Source organism: Narcine bancroftii, chromosome 2 (assembly GCF_036971445.1).
Source record: "Narcine bancroftii isolate sNarBan1 chromosome 2, sNarBan1.hap1, whole genome shotgun sequence".
Classification (NCBI taxonomy): domain Eukaryota; kingdom Metazoa; phylum Chordata; class Chondrichthyes; order Torpediniformes; family Narcinidae; genus Narcine; species Narcine bancroftii.
This window is the reverse complement of record NC_091470.1, coordinates 98,848,577-98,874,989: the sequence shown is the minus strand read 5'-3', so window position 1 is coordinate 98,874,989 and position 26,413 is coordinate 98,848,577. Positions and strand designations below refer to the sequence as shown.

At 44.0% G+C, this 26,413-nt stretch overlaps 1 protein-coding gene and 1 long non-coding RNA gene across 2 annotated transcripts in view; one reads left to right on the top strand and one right to left on the bottom strand.

The window, feature by feature from the left end:
* The window catches only part of LOC138752420 (calsenilin-like), a 79,799-nt gene that overhangs the window by 26,063 nt on the left and 27,323 nt on the right, over nt 1–26,413 (bottom strand). The window contains exon 2 of the mRNA XM_069915278.1: nt 11,944–12,068. Coding sequence (XP_069771379.1) covers nt 11,944–12,068 — 125 coding nt within the window. The remainder of the gene's footprint in view (nt 1–11,943; nt 12,069–26,413) is intronic.
* LOC138752421 (uncharacterized) overlaps nt 1,000–26,413 on the top strand; it is a 37,804-nt gene continuing 12,390 nt past the window's right edge. The window contains exons 1-2 of the long non-coding RNA XR_011350628.1: nt 1,000–1,141; nt 21,360–21,551. This is a non-coding gene — a long non-coding RNA (uncharacterized lncRNA). The remainder of the gene's footprint in view (nt 1,142–21,359; nt 21,552–26,413) is intronic.

Sequence of the window (26,413 nt, the reverse complement as noted above, 5' to 3'; positions counted from 1 at the left end):
GGACTCCACCCTGGCTGTGCCGACTGCGGTCAAGGGCCTCACGCCGGGCTGCGGACTGCTGGGGAGTGGCTGAAAGGGTACCAGGTATTGGAACCAGAATGCGAGAGGGCACTGGAGGTTTCCTGATTGTGTCAGAGATCTGCTTCTGGAGATCGAGTTGCTGATAGTTCAGACTGAAGGCTGCTTAGCTGAAGCCATGTCAACATAACAAGGGTATCTACAGTCCGTGGCGAACCTCTTTGCACTCAGCAGCTTTCAATCAATCTCTGAGGTGAGTCCTTTAGGTCTGCTATGTGTTTCCACCAGTGTATTGCTTACACTTGCTGCATTAGTATTTGTGTCTTTCTGTAAATCGTGGACAACATGTTCCTTTTCTACATGTCTTGGCCCCTTTTCTGTGCTGACAGGTCACAACCATGGGTATGAGCTTGTGTTCGTAGATCCACGTGGTTCCTTCTCAGAGGTGCTCCTCCCCCTATCCGGATCTGGTAGGAATGTGGATCGATTTCCTCTTGTACACATCCTTACATGGACCATGAACCAGAACTGTGATCTTGGATTCGCACTGGAACTCCAGGCTTCAGGATTGGTCGGCTTTTCATGATACTGTTTCTGGTTCACTCTGTCTTCCACTTCAAGCCTGTTTGACCCTCTTTACTCCTTTGGGCGTCAACAGATTTTCACGCATTGGAAAGCATTTGGGCAGGGGAAAGGCCATTCTGTAGTGGCACCCTTCTGCGAATCATTCAACTTCTGTGGAAGTCCTCTCGCCCATCGTGCGCTTTCTTCATGAGGCTCTTTGCCTCCTTCACAGAGCTCTCTCTGAGGCCATTAGACTTTGGGTGAGGTGGGTTTGATGTTTTATGTTGAAACCCACAAGTATTGGCAAAGGACTGCTCGAACATTGTCTGAAATGACATCACAAGGAACTCCATGACTCACAGACACATTTTGCATGAAAGTGATAACTTTGCTGGATGTTGACCGCAGTGTTGTTACCTCTGGGTAATTGGAAAAATGATCTGTTACTGCTATATGACTCTTCCCATTACAGTCGAACAAATCTACGCCGACTCTGAAGTACACTCCGTCTGGTCCAGGGTGTGGTGGAAGCAGTTCTGCTCGCTGCTTTGGTCTATAGGTAAGGCATATTTTACATGAAGCAGTGGTCTAGCTTATGCCTTGCTTCATCCCTGGCTGGGACATCACCTCTCGAGCTCCATGTTTGCAATTTTTCCTCACCAAGATGTCCTTCGTGTACGTTCTGGAGCATTTCCTCGCGTAGCAATGCTGGAACCACAAACCTGTTCCCTTGGATGACCATATTTTTCACAACCGACAGTTCATCTCTGCATCCCCAATAATCCCAAATACCCATTCTTGGCTGCCAGTTATCCTTTCTGCATTGTAACTTGGGGATTTTTCCTTGTTTTGAACTTTGTTGCTTTCCTGATCTGCTCTGTTCTCTCCCAGGATACTGGAAATGAGGTGATAATCACATTGTTATATACAGTGGAAACTTGGGACTATTTTATGCTGGTGCATGAACACTGCAAGACTGTAAGAGCCGCATCACACTTGAGTGGTGAGCAAGCTCAGTGCGAGTGTATTCATACATGACCAGCAGCCTGAGATGTGAGTAAAGGCTTGTGCTCTAAACTTACAAGCTTCTCTGAGTGTTTATTAAGACCTCTGATGGTATAACCGAGGACATAACACACGTCAACGTCGACCTGCATCTCCGCATTTACCTCTTGGTCGCTCTTTCTTGCCAATTGCTCGAGACAGTGGATCAGCTGCAACAATGTATTTCCCTGGCGTGTAGATCATTTTCACATCGTGTTTCTGCAGCCTTTATCAACATGTGCTGTACTCTCATGGGACAGTTCTTCAGTGGTTTGGACATAATTGAGACCAGTGGTTTATGGTCTGCCTCCACTTGTCCATAAATGTATTGATGGAACCTTTTGCGTGCATATGGCAAGGAGCTCTTTCTCTATCTGTGCATAGATAGCTTCTAAAGCACTTGATACATAGTTGCCATGTGTCCTCATCCTACTGCAGTAGTACTGCTCTAAGGCCACGTCGGGATGCCTCTGCCGAGATCCTGGTGTGCCTTCCTGGGTCATTAAATTTTAGTCCAGGCTCTTCTGTTAGGACTTGTTTTTGACAGCTTGGAAACTCTCTTCTTCCTCGTGCAACCAGATCATTTATCCTAACTGGTGCTGACACAGTCGACAGATGAAGGATGAACTTGGCCAAAACGGCCTGTTAAAGGAGCCAATGGTGGTTTATTTTTAAAATCCTGCGACCGCAGGTTCTGTGCCCAAGATGGCAGCGCCTGTGTTTGGCAGCGGCCCCGAGGGGTTGCAGACTCTGGAGAAGCGGAGGACTAGCCCAGGGCACCAGAAAATACTTGCCTCCCACCCCCATTTGAGAAGAAGCAGAGGGGAAAACCCAAGGGATGGTGAGGGGCTCTGAGGATGAAGACCCCACAGATGACTCGAGGCGAGAAACCCATGAGGCTGCGGGCGACTGCGGTCAAGGGCCTCACACCAGGCTGGGGACTGGCTGGAGACTGGCTGAAGGGAGTACCAGGTATTGGGGAGCCGGGATGCGAGAGGATGTTAGAGGCTTCCTGATCATGTCAGCGGTGTGCTTCTGGAGCTTGTGTCGCTGATGGTTCAGACTGAGGGCTGTGTGGCTGTGGGATCGTTGGAGGTGAAGCCATGGACCCTCAATGAGTCTGGGGGGGGAGGGGGCAGGGAGACTCTCTTTTGCTTCTCTTTCTCCAGCTGTTAGAGGCCCTGGCCATTTTCTGCTGATAGCGAATCTTTGTCTGCCTCACAGTAGACTAAAGGAAATTAAGTGTAATATCACTTTTTCTGTTTGATTACGTCAATAAAATAATCTTAAATCTTAATTAAATATACGTCAACCTCTTTACTATGAGGACAATGATCCATTTAATCTTTTCAAAAGTGTTTAATTTAATTTTTCTAAAAATAAAATTTAAAAAATGTAGACATACAGCATGGTAATAGCCCATTTTGGCCCACGAGTCCATGCTGCCCCATTAACTAGTACCCCTGGTACATTTTTGAAGGGTGGGAGGAAACTAGAGCCCCCAGGAAAAACCCACACAGACCTGGGGAGAACATACAACCGCCCGTGTGCCCAAGTGGCCTGTTACCGTGCTGTATGCCTAAATTTAATTTAAATTTACATTTAAAATTTAAGTTTACATTTATAATTTTATGCTTCTACAAGATCCTATCTCTTTCTTCTAAATTCCAGTGAGTACAGGCCCAGACTCTCCTTGTAGGCCACCCCCTCATCTCTGGAATTAACCTGGTGAACCCCCTCTACACCGCCTCCAAAGCCAGTCCATCCTTCCCCAAGTGAGGAGCCCAGAACTGCACGCAGTGCCCCAGATTTGACCCCACCAGGACCTCATACAGTTGCAGAAGAACCTCCCTGCTCTTAAATTCCATCCCTCTGGCAATGAAGGCCAATGTTCCATTTGCCTTCTCGACAGCCTGCTGCACCCATTGACCAACCTTCTGTGATTCACGCACAAGTACTCTCAACTCCTGCACGGCAACTGCTGCAATTGCTCGCCATTTAAATAATATTCTGATCTTCCATTCTTCCTTTCAAATGGAAAACTTCACATTTGCCAACAATGTCCTCCATCTGCCAGACCCTTGCCCACTCACTTAACCTATCTATATCTCTCTGCAGACTCTCCATATCCTCTGCACAATTTGGTTTTCCACTCAATTCAGCAAACTTAGATCCATTGCACTCTGTCCCCTCTTCCAGATCATTAATCTATATCGTGAACAGTTATGGGCCCAGCACTGACCCCCACAGTACCCTGCTATTCACTGATTGCAAACCAGAAAAACACCTCTTGTACCCCAAGCCTCTGCTCTCTTATTGGTTAACCCAACCTCTATCATGCTAATACATCACCCCCAGCTCCATGCATCCTCATCTTACATAATAAGTCCTTTATGCGGCACCTTATCGAACGCCTTCTGGAAACCCAGGTAAACACCATTCACCCACTCCCTCTATCTACCGAGCTCATTGTATCCTCAAGGAAAGTCAGTACATTTGTTAAACAGGACCTACCTTTGCTGAATCCAGGCTGCGTCTGCCTGATGGATCCATTTCTCCCCAGATGCCTCACTATTTTTTCTTTAATGATAACTTCAAGCATTTTCCCAACTACAGATGTTAAACTAACTGGCCTAGAGTTCCCTGCCTTTTGCTTACATCCTTTTTTTGAATAGTGGCTTGACAACCACTGTCTTCCAATCTGCCAGGACCTGCCCAGACTCAAGAGAATTTTGGTAATTGTAACTTCTGCCATTTCTTTCAGTCCCCTGGGTTTCATCCTTTCAGGACCAGGGGTCTTCAAACCTTAGACCCTCAAGTTTTCTCAGCTCAAGAGAAGCAAAATAAAAATTAATCCCTTCAGAGATATTGAGTGTCTGTGGACTTTTGTCTTGAGACAAACACTGGATGGACAAATATATATTTGCAGTTAGTGCAACAGTAGTGTTTCAGTGGTGCAGACAATGTCCACAGTTTCCCCAGAGTAGATTACGATCGGGGGTACAAGGAGGTTCAAGAGCTGTTGGAAAAAGGAATTCAGGCATTTGCCCGAAAGGAGCTGTGAGGCTGGGGTGAGAGGGGTCCTTATTAGGGGCACAGGTCCCAATGATTCAACCAGGGCTTGTTCAAGGAAACTCTAATCTACATTCTCATCATCCTCCTTTCAAAGGACGAGAAGATCCCTGCACTGGGACATTGTCCCCATGTAGAACGAACTCGGAGAAAACAGAGCACAAACAGCAATGCAATTCAGTAACTGAGTAGCCATAGAAACAGGTCCTTGGGCCCTTCTAGTCTGTTGCAGTCCATTTTTCTGCTTGGCCCCGCTGACTTAGTCCATACCCTTCCCATCCATGTTAAAATTAAGCCCACATTCACCATTTCAACTGGCAGCTTGTTTCACACTCCCACCACTCTCTGTCTGAAGGAGTTCCCCCTTTCACTCTTAACCCATGTCCTCTGGTTTGTATCTCACTTACCCTCAGTAGATAAAGCTGACCTATATTTACTCTGTCTATTCCCCTCAATTTTAAACACCTCTATCGAATCTCCCCTCATTCTAATGTGTAATGAGTAACGTGGACTTTTATGCCACACATTGTAGGGCCTCCTCCTCCTCAAAGTCACCTCATTGGAGGTCCTTCCAACACTCCTCTGTGGCAGCTGTTATTTAGAGCCAGACTTGGGGCAAATTGAAGAGGGTTTAACCTATGTTAACCTGTCCTGTTTGGACTTGGTTAAATTAAAAGGAACCAGTACATTTTGTGGAAACCAGGGAAATGATGGGGTACAAGATGCATCAGCTGGGATCTGATGGAATGGTGGGGCAGCTCGACAGGCCGGGTAGCCTCCTCCTGCTCCAGCTTTCTTGTAGCTTGATAGATGTATCTGGGAACAGTTCCGAGGAGTAGTTTCAGTGCCCACAATACCCCACCTCGGGGTACCTCCAGCCAAGAGAGCAGCTCAGTGTAACGGACCACCGGACAGGACAACCCTGGGGAGTAACTCCAGACTATTGTCCCCACATCTCGGGAGCCAGAACTTGAATTGTCAGTGGATCAAGGGTGTTCAAAGCAATTGAACATTTACTCTGAACACCACACAGAAAAGTTGACCATTATAACTGTGGGATCTTGCTGTGTAAACTTTGCCTGCTCGTTTCTCTTGGATGCAGTGCTCTAAAAGCATTTCCTTGCCCTTAGGACACATTACTTTAAAAGGTTTGGAGAAACATAAATCTTTCTCGTTCCAAATTCTGCTCGAAACAAGCAGACACCAAATAACTACAGCGGAATCCCAATTTAATGCAAATCTGGATATTATACAGTGAGTCTTTGGACTTTGGTCCTCGAGCTGCCGTCGGGAGCAGGGTTCTTGGGCTGCTGTGGGGAGCAGGCATATCGGGATGCTGGGGGAGCGGGCACCTCAGGTTGCCGCTGGGAGTGGGAACCTTGTACTTCCACGGGGAACGGGGACCTCTGGCTGCCACCGGGAGCAGGGATGGTGGTTTACTAAAGATTAATTTTGTGTTTTAATTTCAACTGTAATTGAAACGCCGATCTAGAGCAACTCCACTTTTCTCACAATACGATCTTTAGGACCCAAACTATCATATTATAATGAGGTTCCACTGTATCAGTAAAAACACAATGCTGGAGAAACTCAGTAGGTCACACAGCATGTGTTATACAGCAAAGATAGAGATACAGAACCAACGGTTTGAGCCTTTCACCAAGGTACGACCAAAATGTCAGCAGGCATCTGAACAAAATGGTGGGGGAGGGCAAGGGGGAGGAGCACAGGAAATAGGTGGACAAGGGAGGGAGGGGAAAGTAGTGAGGAAGTTGAGTACCTGCTTATCCACTTATTACCTCCTGCCCGTGGGATGATGCCTGCCCCCCCCCACCATTTTATTTGGTGCCTGCCGGCATTCTACTCGTACCCTGATGAAGGGCTCCACCCTGAAACATTGGTTATGTCCCTTTATCTTCAGTGTATAGAATGCACTGTTTGTCCCGCTGAGTTTTCTCCAGCATTGAGTTTTTATTTCAATCACGGTGTCTGTGAACTTTCATGCTTTACAAGTATCTGGCTTCATTTGACATTATCCCAAACAAAAGATATGTGCTGAAGAACAGAGTGTACAACCAGATTAAAGTCCAATAATAAGAATGATCTGTGACCACTGCAAATAATTTATGTCCCTTTTGTACAGGTGCTAAATATAGATAGCAAGGCATCTCATGCAGCAGCAGGAAGTGTTCAACTGGATGACAAATCAATAGAGTTATTCCAGGAGAGAGAAATCCATCCTTCCTCAATGGCAGGCAGTCAACAGCCAGCCATCTCCTCCTGTTGCCAAGCAGTAAGCTCTGGCAGTGGGGAGAGGCTGCAATGATCCACATTGAGGGCAATGCTGGGGCTTTATGTGCACTACTTGTTTTTGTGCTCCCGTGCAAAGGTGTATAAGGGTACAATGAACACTCTGATGCTTTGAGTGGGGTTCAGTGTAGGGAACGAGTTACTAAACTCTTTCACTCCTCACTCCTGATAGCATCATCAAGGTTGAATAAAGAAACTGTTGCACACTTAGTTGGCTCTGCTGTTTGTTTTATTACAGCGTGAGGCTGGCTTTAACACTCCACTCCGTTCGGATGGACAGGTCCGACTGGGGAAACTGTTCCCCATGGGTTTGATGGTGGTGGACTGCAACTGCTTTAGAAAGGGGTAATAGGGAGTTGCCCCAGCACATGGTTCTAGAACCAGACAGCCAGCTCTGGCCAAAACATATAGGAGAAATGTCTCCATGTAGAGAGTGGTTTAGATCTGCTGTCCAAAGGAGATTGAATGGACATTCGAGTGGGAAGAACTTACAGAGTTACAGCTAAAGAACAGGGGAATGAAACTGCTGGGATTGGTCCAGCAGGATGTGGCAGCCTCTGTGGGCAGAATGGCCTCTTCTACACTGGAAACAATTCTGTAAAAACAGTGCTCTTACCCTCCCTGAACAGAAATCTCAGGAATGTTACTTATATGCGAGTCCCACAATATACTGATCTCCTGTGGAAACGTCATATCTCGTATTGTATTGCTGTTGACCAAATGTTTGTATTTATATTAGAGCTTATTATATTCAAGGATTATTAAATTTTGTACATATTGTGTTTGTGTGTATGTGCTTGAGTCTTTTTGATATTAATGTAGCAGTGTGTGTGTGTGTGTGTGTTTTTGTGTGTGTGTGTGTGTCTGTGTTTGTGTGAGTCAGTGTGACATTGATGTAGGAGTGTGTGTCTGTGTGTGAATGTGTGTGAGTCTGTGTGTTAGTAATGTAGGAGTGTGTGTGCGTGTGTGTCTGTGTGTGAATGTGTGTGAGTCTGTGTGTTAGTAATGTAGGAGTGTGTGTGCGTGTGTGTCTGTGTGTGAATGTGTGTGAGTCTGTGTGTTAGTAATGTAGGAGTGTGTGTGCGTGTGTGTCTGTGTGTGAATGTGTGTGAGTCTCTGTGTTAGTAATGTAGGAGTGTGTGTGGGCGCCCGTGTGTCTGTGTGTGTATGCATGTGAGTCTGTGCAATAGTAATGTAGGAGTGTGTATGCTATTAATGCAGGAGTGTGTGCGTGTTTGTGTGCATGGGAGTCTGTGCGTGCGTGAGTCTGTGTATGTGCATGTGCACGTGTCTTGTGTGCGTGAAGAGATGTATTCCTGTGAGGTCAAAAAAAATAAAAGATAGAGGATTGCGATATCTTAATCAAACAAAGTCAAATCTTGAATGGAAATGGATTAAATTGCAGGAACACTGATTGAACCAAAACTGCACACATGGCTTAGAATTCCTTTTAAAAGGATTGATTTTGGCTCTTTAATATTTCCATATTAACTTCTTGCATCTATATTTATAATGGAAACCACCTGTGTGTGAGCCACACTGCAAGTACAACCTCCTTCCAGTGGTGTTACTGCAGCAGATTCACCATGGGAGGGTACATTGTAACCAGGTTAGTTGACAGCAAGTTAGAATGATTAGAATGAGAGCTACAGAGAGCACTGGTACCATGTCGGGACAAAGCAGAGTAACCAAGCAAATTCAAAGTGTGGCATTTCGAGAAAGTTGGCATGGTTTGCAAGCTGATCTTGCAAGGGAAAGATGTTTTCAGAGACAAATGCAGAAAAATTATTTTTTAAAAGATTTGCAGATGGAATTTAAATTAAATTTAGCGCAGCAACAAGCCCTTCTGGCCCACAAGCCCATGCTGCCCAATTACACCCAATTAACCTACAACCCCTATGGTATTTTTACTTGGTTATTTACAAAATCGAGTTTGGAATTAAAATTAGATAAGTTTCACATTGCTTTTTTTGGAGTGGCTAGAAAATGTTTGGAAAAACAAGCCCAATTTGATGGCATTTGAAAATGAGATCTTGTATTCCATTGGAAAAGATAATTTACACAAAAATTATTCTTTTTTTTTGTTAAAACTTGGAGCCTGTATATGAGATATATAAGGCTGAATTTATAGATTTCCCCCCCCCCCCCACGTTGCCCTGAACCATAGTAATGATTGAAGGTTGTTATGTTAGTTGATCTCCTCTTCTATTTTATTCTCTCTTTCTTTTGGGGTAGTTTAGAGGGAGGTTGGGATGGTTAGGGTTGGGAGGCGTGGGAGGTTATATGGGGTAAAATATTTTGTATTTACTCATTTTTATTGTATCATTTATTATGATCAATAAATAAAAATTTCAAAAAAAAGATTTGCAGATGGAATTTAAATTAAAATTTAGACCTACAGCACAGTAACAGGCTCCTTTAGCCCATGTGTCTGTGCAGCCCAATAATACCCAATTAATCTACAAATCTACAACCCCTGTAAGTTGTGAACAGTGGGAGGAAACCAGAGCCCCCAGTGGAAAACCCACACAGATACGGGGAGAAAGTGCTAACTCCTCACAGACAGTGTGGGGTTCGAGCCTTGGTGACGGTCACGTCATTGCACTAACTGCTGTGCCCACCGTGTAGGCAAGTGTGTGGTGCTGCATTTTGGAAGGGCGCACCAAGGTAGGACATTCACGGTGAATGATCAGGCACTGAGGAGTGCGGTAGAACACAGGGATCTGGGAATACAGAGACATAATTCCCTGAAAGTGGTGTCACAGGTGGACAGGGTTGTAAAGAGAGCTTTTGGCATATTGGCCTCATAAATCAAAGTACTGAGTACAGGAGTTGAAATATTTTAAAATGATATAAGACATTGGTGAGGCCAAATATGGAGCATTGTCTGCAGTTTTGATCACCTAACTACAGGAAGAATATCAATAAGATTGAGAGGGTGTAGAGAAGATTTACTGGGATGTTGCCGGGACTTCAGGAACTGAGTTAAAGGGTAAGGTTAAATAGGTTACAACTGACCGTAGAAGAATGAGGGGAGATTTGATAGAGGTATTTAAAATTGAGGTGTACAGACAGAGTAAATGCAAGTAGGCTTTTTCCACTGAGGGTGGGTGAGATACAAACCAGAGGACTATTGGTTAACGGTGAAACAGGAAAGGTTTAGGGGAAACTTAGGAGGAACTTCTTCACACAGTGAGTGGTGGGGGTGTGGAACAAGCTGCCAGCTAAAGTGCTCAATTTTAACATTTAAGAAAAATTTGGACAGATACATAGATGGGAGGGGTGTGGAGGGCTATGGACTGGGTGCAAGTCAGTGGGACAAGGTGGAATAATAGTTCAGCACAGGCTAGAAGGGCCTGTTTTCTGTGCTGTAATGTCCTATGGTCTAAAGCTGCAATACAAACTGGTCAAGGGGGTTGATAATGCAATGAGATATTTCATATGCAGGATAGTTATCCTTTGTATGTCGGAAACACAGGCAGATAGATAATACAAAAGATAGATCTGACAGAGGATTACCTTCCCCCTCATTCCAAACTCCCCCTTCCACAGCTCTTGTTAACCAGTTCCTTTACCACCTCCTCCACACATCCATCACCTCCCATTTTTCCATCCCTATTACATGCTCCCAGTTCATTTTCATTTGAGTGGGACTGTCACTTAAAGAGACCAAATCCAGTTGCAAGCTTTGGAGATTGGTTGTGGCTGACAAGCTAGGGACAGCGTGTACTCAAATTCACTTCTTCTGAAGAGAGAGGAAGAGGCCCTGGAAAACACAGGTGCAGAGACCAAGTGACTAACATGTTAAAGAAACATGTTAAAGAAACTTGGTTTGATCAGGGGCCATTCTAAGGAAGCACCACTTGGAGAAGCATCTCTTTGAAGGGATACGGTACTGAAGTGGCCTCGGTGGTAATGGACTATTTGTCTGATATCTCTCCGTAAGGAGAATGAGTATCCCCCACTATGGCTGAAAGGAATGGTTACTTTTAAAGGGGGACCAGTATGACCAAAAGGGAAGATCACTATTTTGTCTGACCCACAAAAGGGTTCTGGAAGCTTTGAGAAAAATTACAACAGAAAAGGGGAGTTTTGATTGCTACCCATCTGAAAAGAGATTATTTGGAAGCATCTCAACAAGGATTTAGTGAGTTTCTGTCACCCCCCCCCCCCCACCCCCCCAAAGTCTCTCCCATCCACTCCATGATGATTTCTTTGATCAATTTAAAGTCAACACTAGATTTTCTGAGACTGAGGTTTCGACTAACTTTCCAGAATTGAGCTGTAGTGGCCTCGGGTATTCCGCATGCACGCACGCACGCACGCACGCACGCACGCACGCACGCACGCACGCACGCACGCACGCACGCACGCACGCACGCACGCACGCACGCACACACGCTGGGGGTTAAATAGTTAAGTTTATATAAATTATATAAAGTGCTGTATTATTGGTAATTAATAATTAAACATATTATTTTAAATATAATACTGAGTTGGCTAATTTCTATTCCTGCTATCTGTAAAAACCCTTTCTATAAGGGTTTCTTTATCCTCCCTCTCATATCACAACTCCATCCAGTTCACACCCCTCCACACCCACCCCCACCCCCACCTGCACCTACTTCCACCTGTCACTGCTTACCCACTCCATCATTCCTGCTCCTTCACCTGTCTCCACCCCCTGCCACGCCCTCACCTTTAAAGCCATCTGGCCTTCCCTCCCCTCTGTCAGACCTGAAGCAGGACCCAAGATATTGACTGTCCTCTCCACAGATACGGCCCAACCTGCTGCGTTCCTCCAGCAGTTTGGGGCTTTGTTGTTAAGGCAAAGGACCCACATTACTTTTTTGATCTGTAGAACAAAGGAAGACCTTCCACAAATGGACAATGTCTCAGGGCTTCACACAGGTAATGCAGACAGATCTTACGCACATTTTTGAAGCCCCTGTACAGAGATTGGATCTCCTTCTTGGAGAACTTGGTCCTTGCTTGCAGCTCGTGAAGACCCTCAGGTTGGTGACGCATTGTCGAGAGCTCATCTTCAATGTCAATGTTATCTGGAAAGTAAGACCAGAGTTGAGTTCGGTAAACTTACTAGAAATAGATGACACCCTGGCTCTGTTTTTATCCTGTACTTTGAACCCTACACTACCGGTCATTGTAACACACTCCCTGCACGCAATCAACTCCATCCATCAACTTTCACCCTCGCTGGTTCACCGATCCCCCACTGTCCCCTGACCAACCCCTCGCTTAGCCTTGAGGAAGGGTTCCAGCCCAAAACATTGACCATTCCTTTTCTCTCACTTTTTTTTAAAAATTTTTTATTTTTCACACCATAAATCACATTAGCCATGACCTTTTCTCTCACTGATGCTACTCGACCCGCTGAGTTCTTCCAGCAGATGCTTCGCTGCTCCAGATTCAGGCAATCTCCCCCCCTACACTGTTATAAAAACACACAGTAAATGCTGGAGGAACTCAGCCAGTTTCACAGCATCCAAAGGAGTTAAAGATATATTTACCGACATTTCGGGTCTATTACAACTATCTTCATTCATAATTGCTTGGACTGTATGAAGATACCATTGTTTTGACTCGTTAAATGAAAAGTCTGTTCAAAAGTAGCTTCAAATTTTTTAAAATTACATTTTATATATAAAAGTTTTTCACTGTTTATTAGAACTTTATAAGACAAGAGCTATGTTAAAACAATTAAAGCTATACTTAAAGCAATAAATAAAATGGACAATAAAATGGTAATATGTACAAAAGAGCGGTCAAAATAATTATCTGGACTGCCTCTAAGCTCCCCTGGTTCTAAACAGTAACAAGGCAAACTCAAAACTGAATGTTTATGTTAAACATACAAAACTAGCTAACCTTGGAATTAGCAGTTACAAGGAGACACATGGAATTCTTAAACAATATTCGCTGGCTGGTTTGCAAGAATATGTCTGCAAGTCATTTTAACCCTTACAACACTGGCCCCTAATTATTATATCTAAAATAATGATTACCATTATAAAGAAAAAAATTCATAGTAATAAATTGGCTAAATATTTAAAAGAAAGTGAAAGTCAATCATTAAAGTTTTCTGCTTCTTGTTAAAGACAGGTTTTGGTGATTGGTCTGTTCAGAAAGCCAGTTTTAGTCTTAATCTCAAACTTTATGTACAAGTCCTCTTTTGTCCTGGATGGTATCAACAATCTTCCCCATTAACCAGGAATTTTGTGACAGTGATCACAACATCTCCAGCTGTGAAATTGTGCTTGATCTTAAACCCTGCAATAATGGAAGATAGTCTTTAACCGATCTTTTCCAGAACAAATCTGTTATAAATTGCACCTGTGTCTTCCTTTTGAAACTGTCCTGGTGACAATGAAGTAGAAGTAGATGTAGAAGTTATTCCTGATGGTGCTTATAGCTTGAGAACAAAATTTTTCCATTTTGTCCTCAGCACACTACCTAAGGGCAAAATTCATACAACTTGGTGATGAAGTCACTCCAAATAGATGCCCTGTCATTCTGTATTCCACTACGTTCTGACTATAACCTCCAGCAGGGCACCAAAGGAATCACAAGTCACTTGGTACTTTCACCTGGTGGAACATTGCTTCAATGTCTGCAATAATGATGACCGGTTCTTTATGGAATCTAGTTAACATTCCTATAAATATACTGATCAAATCTGGACTTTGTAAGAGTTGAGAATTTAGTGAAACTTCTCGAAAGATTTCTCCGCAATCAAACACCACATAAAGTTTTTCCTTCTGTGGATGCAAACTCCATGGTATGGTAAGTGCCATTTTTTGCCATCACTATGTTCCAAAATATTATCTGGTACTTTCTCTGTATATCCCTTGGATATCACGTCAGAAACTGAGTTGGTGTTGTCTGGATGAAAGGAAAAATCTTTCTCCTTCAAATTCAGTATACGTTGTTCGACAACACTTCTATTATCAGGCATGCATATTTATTTTTTCTGCAATAATGATCATTAACCACCTTGGCAGATTTTGATACTGATTCCAAGAACTTCTGGTTTTCCTTTAAAGGATCTTGGTCATTCCCTGATGCATTCAGGAAAGTCATTTTTGAACTGCTGCTCCCACAGCCCATCAAACTTAATGATTGATATCCTGTTGACACTTATAGCCGACTGGGCTTGAACCTCTCTTCTTTCTCCTAATGGCCCATCAATTATCCAGCCAAGCATAGTTTTGACTGCATAAGGTCCATCTCCCTCACTCTTTATCATATCCAGTAGTTCCAAAGTCTTGGAACTCAATCTCAGAGTTGATATCATATGAACGAATATTTTTCAAATGCGTCCACAGTTCAATGTTGCTTTGATATGGGATGTTTCCTTTATGTCCCCGCTGCCATCAGATTCCTGAATAATCAATGAACCAAAGACACAGCCTATTATTTCATGCACAATTATTGTTATTTTTTATATTTATTGTTGTAAGATGGTTATAATATGAATGTTTTCACTGAGATGCTGCCACAAAACAGAATTTCATGACTTGTTCATAACAATAAATCCCGATTCATTAAAAAAATTCATTTATGAATTTTATTTATCAAAACTTCAGATACATTACATTACTATAAATCAACTTCTAATACAAGGAAGAGAGATCTATATAAAAAAGGATAGAGAATTCAAAAGAACCCCCCCCCTCAATATCCCTCCTCCTCCCCTACTAACCTTCCCCACTAAAAAGAAAGAAAGAAAGTATGGTCCAAGTGATTGACAACAGGAGGACTCCATATTACAAAACTTCTTCTATAAAGAGACCTTTAGGAGAAAGGGAGTGTCTGAGTTTCATTTAAGTATTTGTACTGGCCATTTGTAAATATGGGCATCACATCTTCCAAAATATATAGCATTTATCTCAAATTGTAAGTAATCTTCTCAAGTGGTATGCACCGTTGAACTTCTGCATCCCAAATCGGAATCTGGTTTCCAAGTTATAGCAATACATTTTCCAACTATTGCTGAAGCAATTTGTACAAATTTCACTTGATACATGTTCAATTTTAATGTAGGTTTAACTCCTTTAATATCCCCTAATAGAAATAACATTGAATCCTGTGGGAATTTAATCAAGACACATCTCCCCACAGGATCCTTTATAACTTTTTGAATTTTCACTGGTAATGGTTTTTTAAATTAATATTGCTTCTCCTCTTGTTTTAGAATTAAAAGATGAAGCCACCACTTGACCCACCCATTCTCTTTATTAATTTTAAATGTTCTTGCTCTGTTAACTGTGTCTCTTGCAAAAATTCAATATCTACCTTCATCTTTTTCATATATGCCAATACTTTCATTTTCCTTTTAATTAGACTGTTAAATTAAGAACATTTAATGTATTCTTCCCAGCCATTAACTTAATTCCAACTGCCTTCCAGTCTCATTCTCCCAGGTCTCTTCCATCAAATCATGTTCATCTCTGTCCCAAAGAAAAAAAAGATAAAGAAAAATGAGAAACTTAAAATTAGTATTTAAAAAAATAACAATGAGTTCCAACAGAAAAAAGATAAATCCCCTAAAAAAATGCTGTATTTTAAAAAAAGAGAACAACACTACTCCCCTCTACTATTCAGGTTGTGGCTCTTGCCACAATATGGGTCATAATGGTTATCCCCTCCATTGGGAAAATTACAAGGTTAATGGAAAATGTCTGTCATCCCCCCCCCCTCCTCCCCCTGCTGCCTCAAGTTCACCATTTACTTGAGCATCATCAATTATATCTGTTTCACTCAGGACCTTCGATCCTCTCTGTAACTCCTGTTGATAACATAGAAATTGCATCAACGCAAACCGTATTTGCAGGACTTCCCTTTTTTTGTTCTTCTTAAGGGCTTGAACCTTCCGCTCTCATCTCACTTAATGATATTTCTTTATTTATAGGAAATGATTGAGCAAAATCACTCTCATCTCTTTCCTCCACAAAGGATCTAGATCGACTGTTCTCCAAAAACATCTTTAATGTAACTGGATGTCTAAAACTAGACCTGTAATCTATTTCCCCCCCCAAAAAGAATCACCTCCACTGAATCAAATTCTTTTCTTCTGTCCAGCACCGCCTTATTTAAATCCGCATAAAAGAAATAATTGTCCATTATTTTGTTTTGTTTTTTGGACCACTATTCTTAACAATTTTTTTGTTATCTGGATAACGTATACCCCGAGGTGGCTCGTGTGACTATAGTTTTCTCCTTAAGGCTCTATGAGGTCTCTCCAATTCCATTTGGAAAATTATCTTCTCCCAAAACTCTCGGAATCCATTTTTGGAAAAAGTTCACAGGATCTTCATTACCTTCAGTATATTCTTTAAGACCAACAATCTTTTCTATCATCTGTATTTCCCAGGCAGTTTTTGAATTTTTAATCTTCTCACTTTTACCTATGCAAATTCCCAGATCATTTTTAACCATCTGTATTTCCAGATCAACTCTCTAAATCTTCTTTTTAATTTTACTGATGTTTGCAATATATTTCACCATGTCACCTCTCATGATCTTTATATTGTTAAGGGTTATATTGTATATTATTATGGTTATGGATAAATAAATCTTTAAAAGAGATAGATTGTGGGGGTTTAGTGTAGGTCATTTCACAAACATTGTAACACTTCACAAAAGACATCTCATTTAAAATTCAGGAGTTTTGCTGAAGCCAGACATTCAGGCTCTGGTTGGCTTTGCAGAGACATTGGACTGCTTTGGAAAGAATTTCAAAAGCAAGTGCAAATGGAAAAGTCCAGGCTCAAAGTGCTGATAAAGATCTTTCAAGAATTGGGTTTGGGGCCTTGGGGAGAAGTCATTTGTTTTTTTTTTTACAAGCAAAGAGAGTGGAAAGAACAAACGGGATTCTTCTCAGAGAGAGAGAGAGAGAGAGAGAGAGAGAGGGGAGGGTCATTCTGCAGTAGCAGTTGAGGCTACAAAATGGCAAGGTGGCAGGCTTGTTGAAAACCCCATTTTGAAGATGGTTTGTGAGTTCAGCCTGTTGAAAACCCTTGTAGACATTTACAAGAGGAAATGTCTGGCTCGAGTGTTTCTCCTGAAGTAAGGGAAACAAGGGGAACTCTACAGTAACCTGAAAGAAGAGGTAATCTTTTGGAAAACCCATGATGAGGCAAGTTTCTTCGGCAAGACACTGAAGTGACTGATCAGAGGAAATCAGTTTGTGTCTGTCCAATGAACAACAAATTTCTCTCTGAAACCAACAAGAACCTTCCTGAGCAGTAACTATTTAACTTTAAGCACCAGAGTCTGGTGAAAATTCATAAATGTTAAATTCTGTGCACAGTGTAAAAATTGTCTGATACCAGTGAACTTGGAGAAGTGAGAAATGAATGACTAGATCATTAAAGCAAAGAACTTTCCTGAACATGTACACATTACATATACATGTGCTTAGAATTAGAAGGGGGTTGTTTGGTTAAGTTAATAGTAATGTTAAAATTTGATCCTTTTTTTAAGTTTAAGGAAAATAAAAGCAATGTTTGTTTAAGTAACCATCATCTTGGTGAATTTCTATTGCTGCTGAGTTTTAGAGTCCTCTGGGCTCGTAATAATATCATCTCTTAAAATCTTAAATGGACTCATCATTAATGAGGTATATTCCTGCATAGCCAAATCTTGACCTTGAAACTCCAGAATACCCCCTATAACCTCCTTGTCATCCTCTTCATCTGATCCTTCTTGGCCTCCTTTATCCTTTTGATCACAGCCTGTGGTAAAGACAGATGCTTCTGGCAGCTTTTCTATCTCAGGCTGCAGTACTTTACTTCTGACAGTGCGACTGGAGGCAGCGCTGTTTAACTTCCACTCAGCGGCATAGTCGTCCTCTTGGTGCCTGTGCAGTTGCACACCTTTGTACACGCACACTAAAAACTCTACTGGAGAAAGATGTAAAGTTTCAGCACCGTGTCCTCAGGTTCCATGGAGGGGTGTTGCTGTTACTGGCTTAAAGGAAGCCTTCCTTGCTCGTGGAGCCCAAGATCCAGGCTCCTTCATTGCATTTTCTCCACTTGAGGCAGCTGCCTTCTTTGCTCTAAATGCCACGTCTCCTGAGGTCTTTGTTGAATTTTGTTTTTTGAAAAAGTTTTTTAAAATTCAAATTTTGATATTATTTCACCTCCTTCTCTCATGCCATTATGCTCCTCCCCTCCCCCACCCCTCAGATTCTGGTCATGCAGTGTATTTTATATAGCAAAGATAAATAACCAACATTTCGGGGTTGATCCCTTCATCAGGTATGGGACCACCTTCCCTGTGAGGGAGTCAAGTTTAGTTGGTTTCTATTTCTCTCCTACCAACCACATAAAAGAACAAAAAATATTTTATTATTTCAGTCTGTGCCCCTGTAATAGAAGATTTAAACTGTTTTTTTACTTTTGCAGCCTTTGCTTTTGCAAGGCTGAGAACCTGCTTGTGTTTTAGAATCAGCAGACATAAGCTAAATTCCACTGAGGGGTCAGAGATGCTGTTATCTGACGAAAGGACATCTTTGTACCAAGAACATTTAATCTTCCTGCTTGTTTTGGTCACAGACTGTCAGAGGCCTAACCTTGATGCAAAATAAACCATTGTATTCAAAGTGATAAGCTGAAAATTAGTTATTCGATAGAAGCCTAGCATGCTAGCTTGCTCGCTTATCTTTCTTGCTGTCCTGGGAATAGGTCCCACTGCTGAAGTGGGAGACTTTCCGAGAGGTGGCAACATCTCTCAGCAAGAAGAAGAACTTCTAGAGTCCAGCCAATGTCCTGGTTGGGGGAGGTGGAGAAGCTGTTACCGGCGCCCCGACAACCTACTACAAGTTTGCAGTCATTGCCTCACCTCGGCAGTTGGGACCAGTCCAGGCATTGATAAGTATATTTGGGAAGGGCTTGCATATTGTAGTTTGAAATCAGCTTTTGAATTTGTAATAAACATTTGTATAAACTGAACTGCTCTCTGCTTTCAGTAGCTCAAACACTGTGACCAATCTAAAATGAACTAAGTGAGAGGTACAAGTTTACCCAGGACAATTGGCGCAGTGAGCAGGATTGGTCTCAAGATGTTTTGCCGAAAGAAAGAGGTCCTCTGTCTTACGCTCCTGGTGATCTGGCTTAACATCTGCTTTGGTGCCAGTGAGAATAATATTAGCAAGGAGACAAGGAGGTCTAGGGTGATTCGGGATCGGCCAGCTATGTCCCCTAGTTCTGATCTCCCCCACCAATGGGAACAATTTACCTACCTCTGCCTTACAACATTTTATGTGTCGAGATACAAATCCTATAAGATCCCTTCTCATTCTTCTACAGTCCCAGATGACTTAATCTCTCCTCATTGGCCAACACCCCCATCTCTGGAATCAACCTAGTAAATATCCTCTGCACCGTCTCCAAAGCCAGTATATCCTTCCTCAAGTAAGAAGATCAGAATGGCACACAGTGCCCCATGTGCAGTCTCATTTTCTGTGGCTCTCTGCGTTCCTGGGCCCTTGAATAACCAAACTGGGTTGTGAAGCAGCTGGTCAGTTTACTTTTCCACAGTGCATCTGGAGAAGTTTGATCAAACTTTTGACAACATGCCAAATCTTCTCAGACTTCTTAGATAGTAGAGGCATTAGTGAGCCTTTAATGAACTCCATTAGGATCAGTCAAAGAATTGCTGTTGGAATACAGAAAGGTAAGTTGCAGTCTAATAGTAGATTTCAACACAAGGAAAAGGTTCGATACATTATCTGAGAAAGTGCATTCACCTTGGTTTGTCAAAACTCAGAAGCTATCAATTTAGAAGCACAAATCCATTGTAAACAGAGTTATGCAGCAGTGTTTTTTCCTCCGGGATATGCAACGTTCAACCAGAAGAAATGTTGGAAGAGGTTCCACAGATGTGAGTTGGACAGAAACGAGTCGAGGATTTGGCAGGGCTGTGTGAAAATCCGGGCTTGAAGGATCCTGCACGTATTTCCTTCCAGAAAGACAAACAGGGTGTTCCAGGGTAAATAGCCTGCTGTCGTGGAAGGTGGTCATCATTCCAAATGTGGTTGTGGAAATAAAAAAAAAACAGAATTACAGATGATGAGGCGTGGGAAGACCCTGCAGAGAATTTCAGGTTTATTGACAGAGTACATACATGACATCACACACAACCCTGAGATTCTTTTTCCTGTGGGCCAGGCAGAATTACCACTTCTTGGTGTGTAAAAAAAAAGCTGTACACCACAAACACATGTGAACAAATAAAGAAATGTAAACAAACTAACTGCTATACAGAGAGGGAAAAAAAAATCAATAAAGTGCAAAAGTAAGAGTCCTTAAATGAGTCTCTGATTGAGTTTGTCATTGAGGAGTCTGATAGTGGAGGGGGAGCAGCTGGTCCTGAACCTGGTGGTGTGAGTCTTGTGGCACCGATACCATTTTCCTGATGAGTCCTTGATGGTCGCTGCTGCTCTCCGACGGCAGTGTCCCCTGTAGATGTTCTTGATAGTGGGGAGGTTTTGCCTGTGATGCCCTAGGCTGTGTCCTGCAAACTTTTGCAGGGCTTTTCGTTCATTGGTGACCCCGTACCAGACCATGATGCAGCCGGTCAGCACACTTTCCACCACACCTCTGTAGAAATTTGCCAGGGTTTCTGTTGTCGAACCAAACCTCAGCCAACTCCTGAGGAAGTAGAGGCACTGACGTGCTTTCTTCATGATGCCATTAGTGTGTTGGGTCCAGGAAAGATCCTCTGAGATGGGGACCCCAAAGAACTTAAGTTTGCTCACCCTCCCTACTTCTGAGCCCCCCAATGATCACTGGATTGTGCACCTCTGGTTTTCCCTTCCTGAAGTCAACAATCAACTCCTTAGTTGTGATGACATTGAGTGTGAGGTTATATTAATGATTCAAGATTTCTTTATTGTCATTCTGTAATATTACAATATTCTTAAAGAGGTATAAAGATAATTTGAAATGTATTTGCACTTGATACAATCATGCACTCAAGATGAGTAGAAAGGGAAATGCTTTAATTGAGTGGTGAATGGAAGTCAGGGTCCAACCTCTTTCTGATGTCACGCTACAGACATTACCTGAACCACTCGAGTTATGATGCCCAGTCCCTGTCATTTTATTCTGCAAGGAGAGTTGGAGAAAGCTCTTTGACCCACCAAGCCAATGACCACCCAGAGCAATCCCATCAATTCTATTCTCCCACATTTCCCTGGAACCTTCTCTCTCATTTTTGCCCATTAACATAGCCCCAAGTCTCTCAATGCTCACCTGCACTGAGGGTGAGCAAGTCTCCTCCTGGCACTTTGCTGCATTGTAAAGGCATTTCCCCAATTCCTTTTCAAGGTTGGAATTGAATCTGCCTGTGAAAGACAACGTTCCGTAGCAAATGGATGACATCAAAGCTCGACATTCTCGCTACATCCTGTTCAGAGTTAATCAGCTCATGGGAGTGAAAAGCTTTCAGAATATCCCCACCATGAACAATTGTGGGGCCCAACATGCAAAGACCAACATCCAAAAGCCAGAATGAGGCAGGTAGGAAAAAACTAGTCAGTTGTAGATTTCCACCTCACTGCTGCATGTACTGTGTGGAACTCCAGTCAATAGGACCATCTCCCTAGTCTGCCAAGTTGAAGTGAATTAATCCCACCCTGTGTCACAAGATCACTTGATCCCTATTGCCTAATCAGCTTCCTGCTGATCTGAGCTTTTCAAATCCAACCACCTGAGTCGCTTGATTCCAAATGCCAGGTGCAGCCTTCAGGTAAAATCCCTGTGGAAGACTGCTAGAGGCATTTAGCAAACACCTTCAACAAAGGGGCCAATTCAATCCAATCCAAGAAATGTCTGATGACATGGATACAGCAGACAGCATCGTGGGTGAAGGCAAGCTCGCCAGCCTATAGCTACAATACTGGCATCTTCCCAGGGAAACCCAGTTACCAGCCAGGGAAGGATTTTGGATGAGAACTTCTTAGTGAGCCTTTATGTGTGTCACATACCAATCGTCCCCCTGACAGCATTGTCTCTATACTGAGATTTCCTGTTCTTTGCTTATTTTTGATTATTAGTTGAAGAAGGGCTCAGTCCTGAAACATTAGCAATATATCTATCTTCTATTGATGCTGCGAGACTGATTGAGTTCCTCCAGCATTTCAGTGTTTTTTTTTACTACACACAGCATCTCTCACCATGTACCAATCATTCACTTTATTCTTCCTTCACTTTTTAATCTCCTTACCAATTGAGACCCTCTTCCACTGGACGTCCTGCCCTACAGACGAGAATCAGTGAGGATTGTAGACTGCACCACCTCAAGGCTAGGTACCCCAGCCTCCCACTCGATCCCCGTATGTCCACAACTGTGTGTCCAAACATCGCTCCAACTCCATCCAAAATCCGTAAAGGTCATTGCAAATAATGCTGGTAATAGTGAGACAAAGAAGTTGGCTATAAACTTCTGGAAGAGGAGTGACATGAATCCCCGAGCCAAATGAATGGTGCAGAGAGAGGGTCAGCTTCAAGTACTCATGGGTAAGTATCTCCAACAACCTGCACTGCTCCACCCTAATGACATAATAGCCACAAAAGCACCCTAATGCCACTGCTTCCTTAGGCACCGAGGAAACAATGACACGTTACCTGTGACAAAGTGGGGGGGGGGGGGGGCGGGTTGAAATGTAGAAGTCTGCAGATGCTGTGACTGTAGTAAAAACAGACACTAATAAACACTGGAGAAACTCAGCTGGTGTCGCAGCGTCTGTAGTAGGAAAAGATACGTAACTTACGTCTCGGGCCTGAACCCTTCTCCAGGTATAAGCAAGAAGCAGGCAGGCATCTCAATAAAGACTGAGAGAGAAAGGGGGAAGAATGGGAGGGGGAGGGGTCCAGCCCAGCAAACAAAAGGTATTACTTGGATATGATCAGAGGAAAGGTGAGAATTGATTTTTGGCTCTGTGAAAGGAGACAGAGGGAAAAGGGAAGAGAGAGAGAGAGAGAGAAAGATGAGGGGGTGGTTAACGGAAACAGGAGGTCGGTGAATGCCAGCTCTGCACCATTGAAAACATCTTGTCAGGGTGCATCACTGCATGGGACAGGAACAGGTCTGCCCAAGACCACAAGGGTTGTGAACAGGCATCAGACCATCTCACACACACACACCCCCTCCTCTCCATTGATTCCGTCCACACCTGCCGCTGCCTTGGACAAACTGCCAAGCCTTACCACCCCTGCCATACTCTATTTCCCGCTCAGAAAGGTTCACGGGTGTGAGGTCACGCACCTCCAAATTCAAGGACAGTTTCTTGAACCGCCTTGAATGAATCTAAAATAACACTGCCGATCTCCGTTCTCACTGATCTCTAACTCTGCACTATTTACTTCGTTTAATTTGCTATTAAGTTACTTGATAAAACACACATGATAAATAAATAACTTATTGAGATGTAGTAAACTGAAATGAAAACTGTTACTGGGGCGAATTGGAAAGTGTTTTTGAAATGTGGTCATAGTTATCATTCATAACAGTCAATGAAATAACCTCTAAATCTGTACGAAAATGACTGCAAACTGTTGCTCCATTTTTCTAAAATAAGGTCATGAAACTTATTACTGAATGTACAAAAATCTCCATTCACCTGGACTGAAGCAGCTGGAAATTATTTGGCTCGACACCGTGGGGTTAGTGTCCACTTCCAGCTTCAAGAGTGGAGTCTTTCCTAATGGGCGCAGGCACCCCCCCACCCCCCTAACTCGATGGGCTCCTCCTCCTCCACTGAGGGCTCAACCTTCCCCAAGGCGCACGAAATCCCTCCCCCACCCGAGGTGCTTGATGTACCCTCACCTCAGGAGCGCAGGGACTCGGCTCCCTCCCCAACCCTGAGGGATGGACACCCCCATGAGATGGCCCCTCCCCCCACGAGGAACAGCCCTCTTCAGTTCCGAGGGACTTGACCCCCTCCCCTTCCCCTCAAGCAATGGTTTCCCCACGGAGGGAATTGGCCACCTCCCCCCCCGAGGGGCTCCACCTCCCCCCTCTAGGGAATCCACCTCTGCCCCTCGAGGGACTCCACCACCTCCCCCCGAGTGACTTCACCTCCTCCTTCCCGAGGGGCTCCTCCTTCCCGAGGGGCTCCACCTCCTCTCACCCCCTCAAGGAACTCCACCTCCTCAACCCCTTTGAGGGACTCCACCTCCTCCACCCCCCCAGAGGGTATCCACCTCTCCCCACCATTGGACTCCACCTCTCCTCCCCCACCCAGGGTACTCCACCTCCTCCTCCCCCCTCCAGGGTACTCCACCTCCTCCTCCCCCTCCAGGGTACTCCACCTCCTCCTCCTCCTCCTCCTCAAGGGACTCGACTTCCTCTTCCCCAAGGGACTCAGCCCCCTCCTGCCCTCTGAGGGGAGCAGATCTCTCCCTCGAGGGACAGCCTCCCCACCACCTCGAGGGTTGGCCTAATCCCCGAGAGGAGCGGGGTCCTCCCTCAGATGCATTAACTTGCATCTGCAGCCTTCGCCTCTCCTCCCTGCTCACCCGCCCTCCTCCTGCTGCATTGATGCTGGTAATCCAACCCCGGGCTCGGCGTGACCTTGTGAGATCAGGCTCACTGCGAGGATTAGCCACAGCCCTGCATCAGTGGATCTGACCACAGGCAGAGCAGGGTGATGGGTTCAATTAGATGCAAGCGAGATGTATTGTTGGGTCAGCCAGGCTGAAGGGAAGAGGTGAACTCGAGATACCCGGATGAAATGAGGCAGGAGTCAGATCATTGAATGGATTGGGGCCAATGAGAAAATTCCTGCAAGGCTAGGAGAAACCAACTGCCCAGAACGTGGGAACTTGTGGCTCAAGCTGATTAATTTCATTTGAATTTAGATGTATAGCATGGCAACAGGCTCACGATCCTATGTCGCTCAATTGACCTACAACCCCCTGTGCGTTTTGAACTGGAGCCCCCGGAAGAAACCCACACATTCTCAGGGAGAATGTACAAACTCTTTACAGACAGCACTAAACGTCCTGCTCCACTCCTGAAGCCTGAACTGGATTTTACCCCAGAGTGACGAGTTAAATCATTTCTTATCATCAGCCGTTTTAGTCCAGGTTAAATGGAAGTAACTGGATTTTGTGCAGAGGGGTGCTGGGAAGGCAGCGAGGAGAGTGTGGGGTGTCTGGGCTCTGCCCGCATACAAGGGAAAGGCCCCAACATTGCCAGCGTGTGGGAGAGGCCCCGACACTGGGCTCTGCCTGTGACCTGACTCAAATCAGGGGAACACGAACCAGTCCTCATCAAAGGGTCAGCAGTGGAGAGAGTCAGAAACTTCAAATTCCTGGGTGTCAACATCTCCAAGGATCTGTCCTGTGGCCTCCATATTGATACAATCACGATGAGGACTCACTGGCGGCTATACTTTGTGAGGAGTCTGAGGAGATTCGGTATGTCACCGAAGACTCTCGTAAACATCTCCAGGTGTATTATGGAGAACTTTCTGACTGGTTGCATCAATGCCCAGTATGGAAGCGCCAACTCTCAGGACAAGAATAAACTCCAGACGGTTGTTAACTCGGCCTGCGACATCTCAGGCCCCAGACGTCACTCCACTGAGGACATCGACAAGAGGCGGTGTCTTGAGAAAGCAGCCTCTATCCTCAAAGATCCCCAGGGCATGCCTTATTTACACCGCGACCATCAGGGAAAAGGTACAGGAGGCTGAAGACAAGCACTCAGTGGCACAAGGACAGCTTTTCCCCTCCGCCAACAGATTTCTGAATGAACAATGAACCAGACACCACCTCACTTTGACATTTTCTTGCACTATATTTATTTTTGTATGGTGGTTTATTTGAATGTTTGCCCTGTGATGCCGTAACAACAAATTTTGTGACACGGTCATGACAATAAATTCTGATTCAGATGTGTGAGGGTGGCCCCGACACTGTGCACATCAATGGAAAATCTCAAAGTATCGCGGCTCCAGGTATCTGATCTCTCCCAATAGCTAAAGTCCTCCTGCTGAAAACCCTCGGCACTTCCTCCCCACATCCTTCCTACAGTGTGATGACCAGGATCGACACACAAGTGCAGACTAGCAGGTGTTTTGTAAAGATGCAACATTATCTCAATATCTTTATGTTACTTGAGGATGGATGTGCAGTCCAGAGGAGGTTCCCCAAGTTGATGGGGGTTAGCCTATAAGGATGGGGCTGTACTTGCTTGAAATTAGATCTGAGGGGATCTTATAGAAACGCATAAAGTTACAAAAGATCGAGGTAGGTAAGTCGTTCCCATTCATGGGGAGACTAGAGTTAGGGGACAAAGCCTCACGATCTAGGATGGTTGACTTAGGATGGAGATGACGAGGAACTGCCTTCCCAGAAGGTGGTGAATCTGTGGA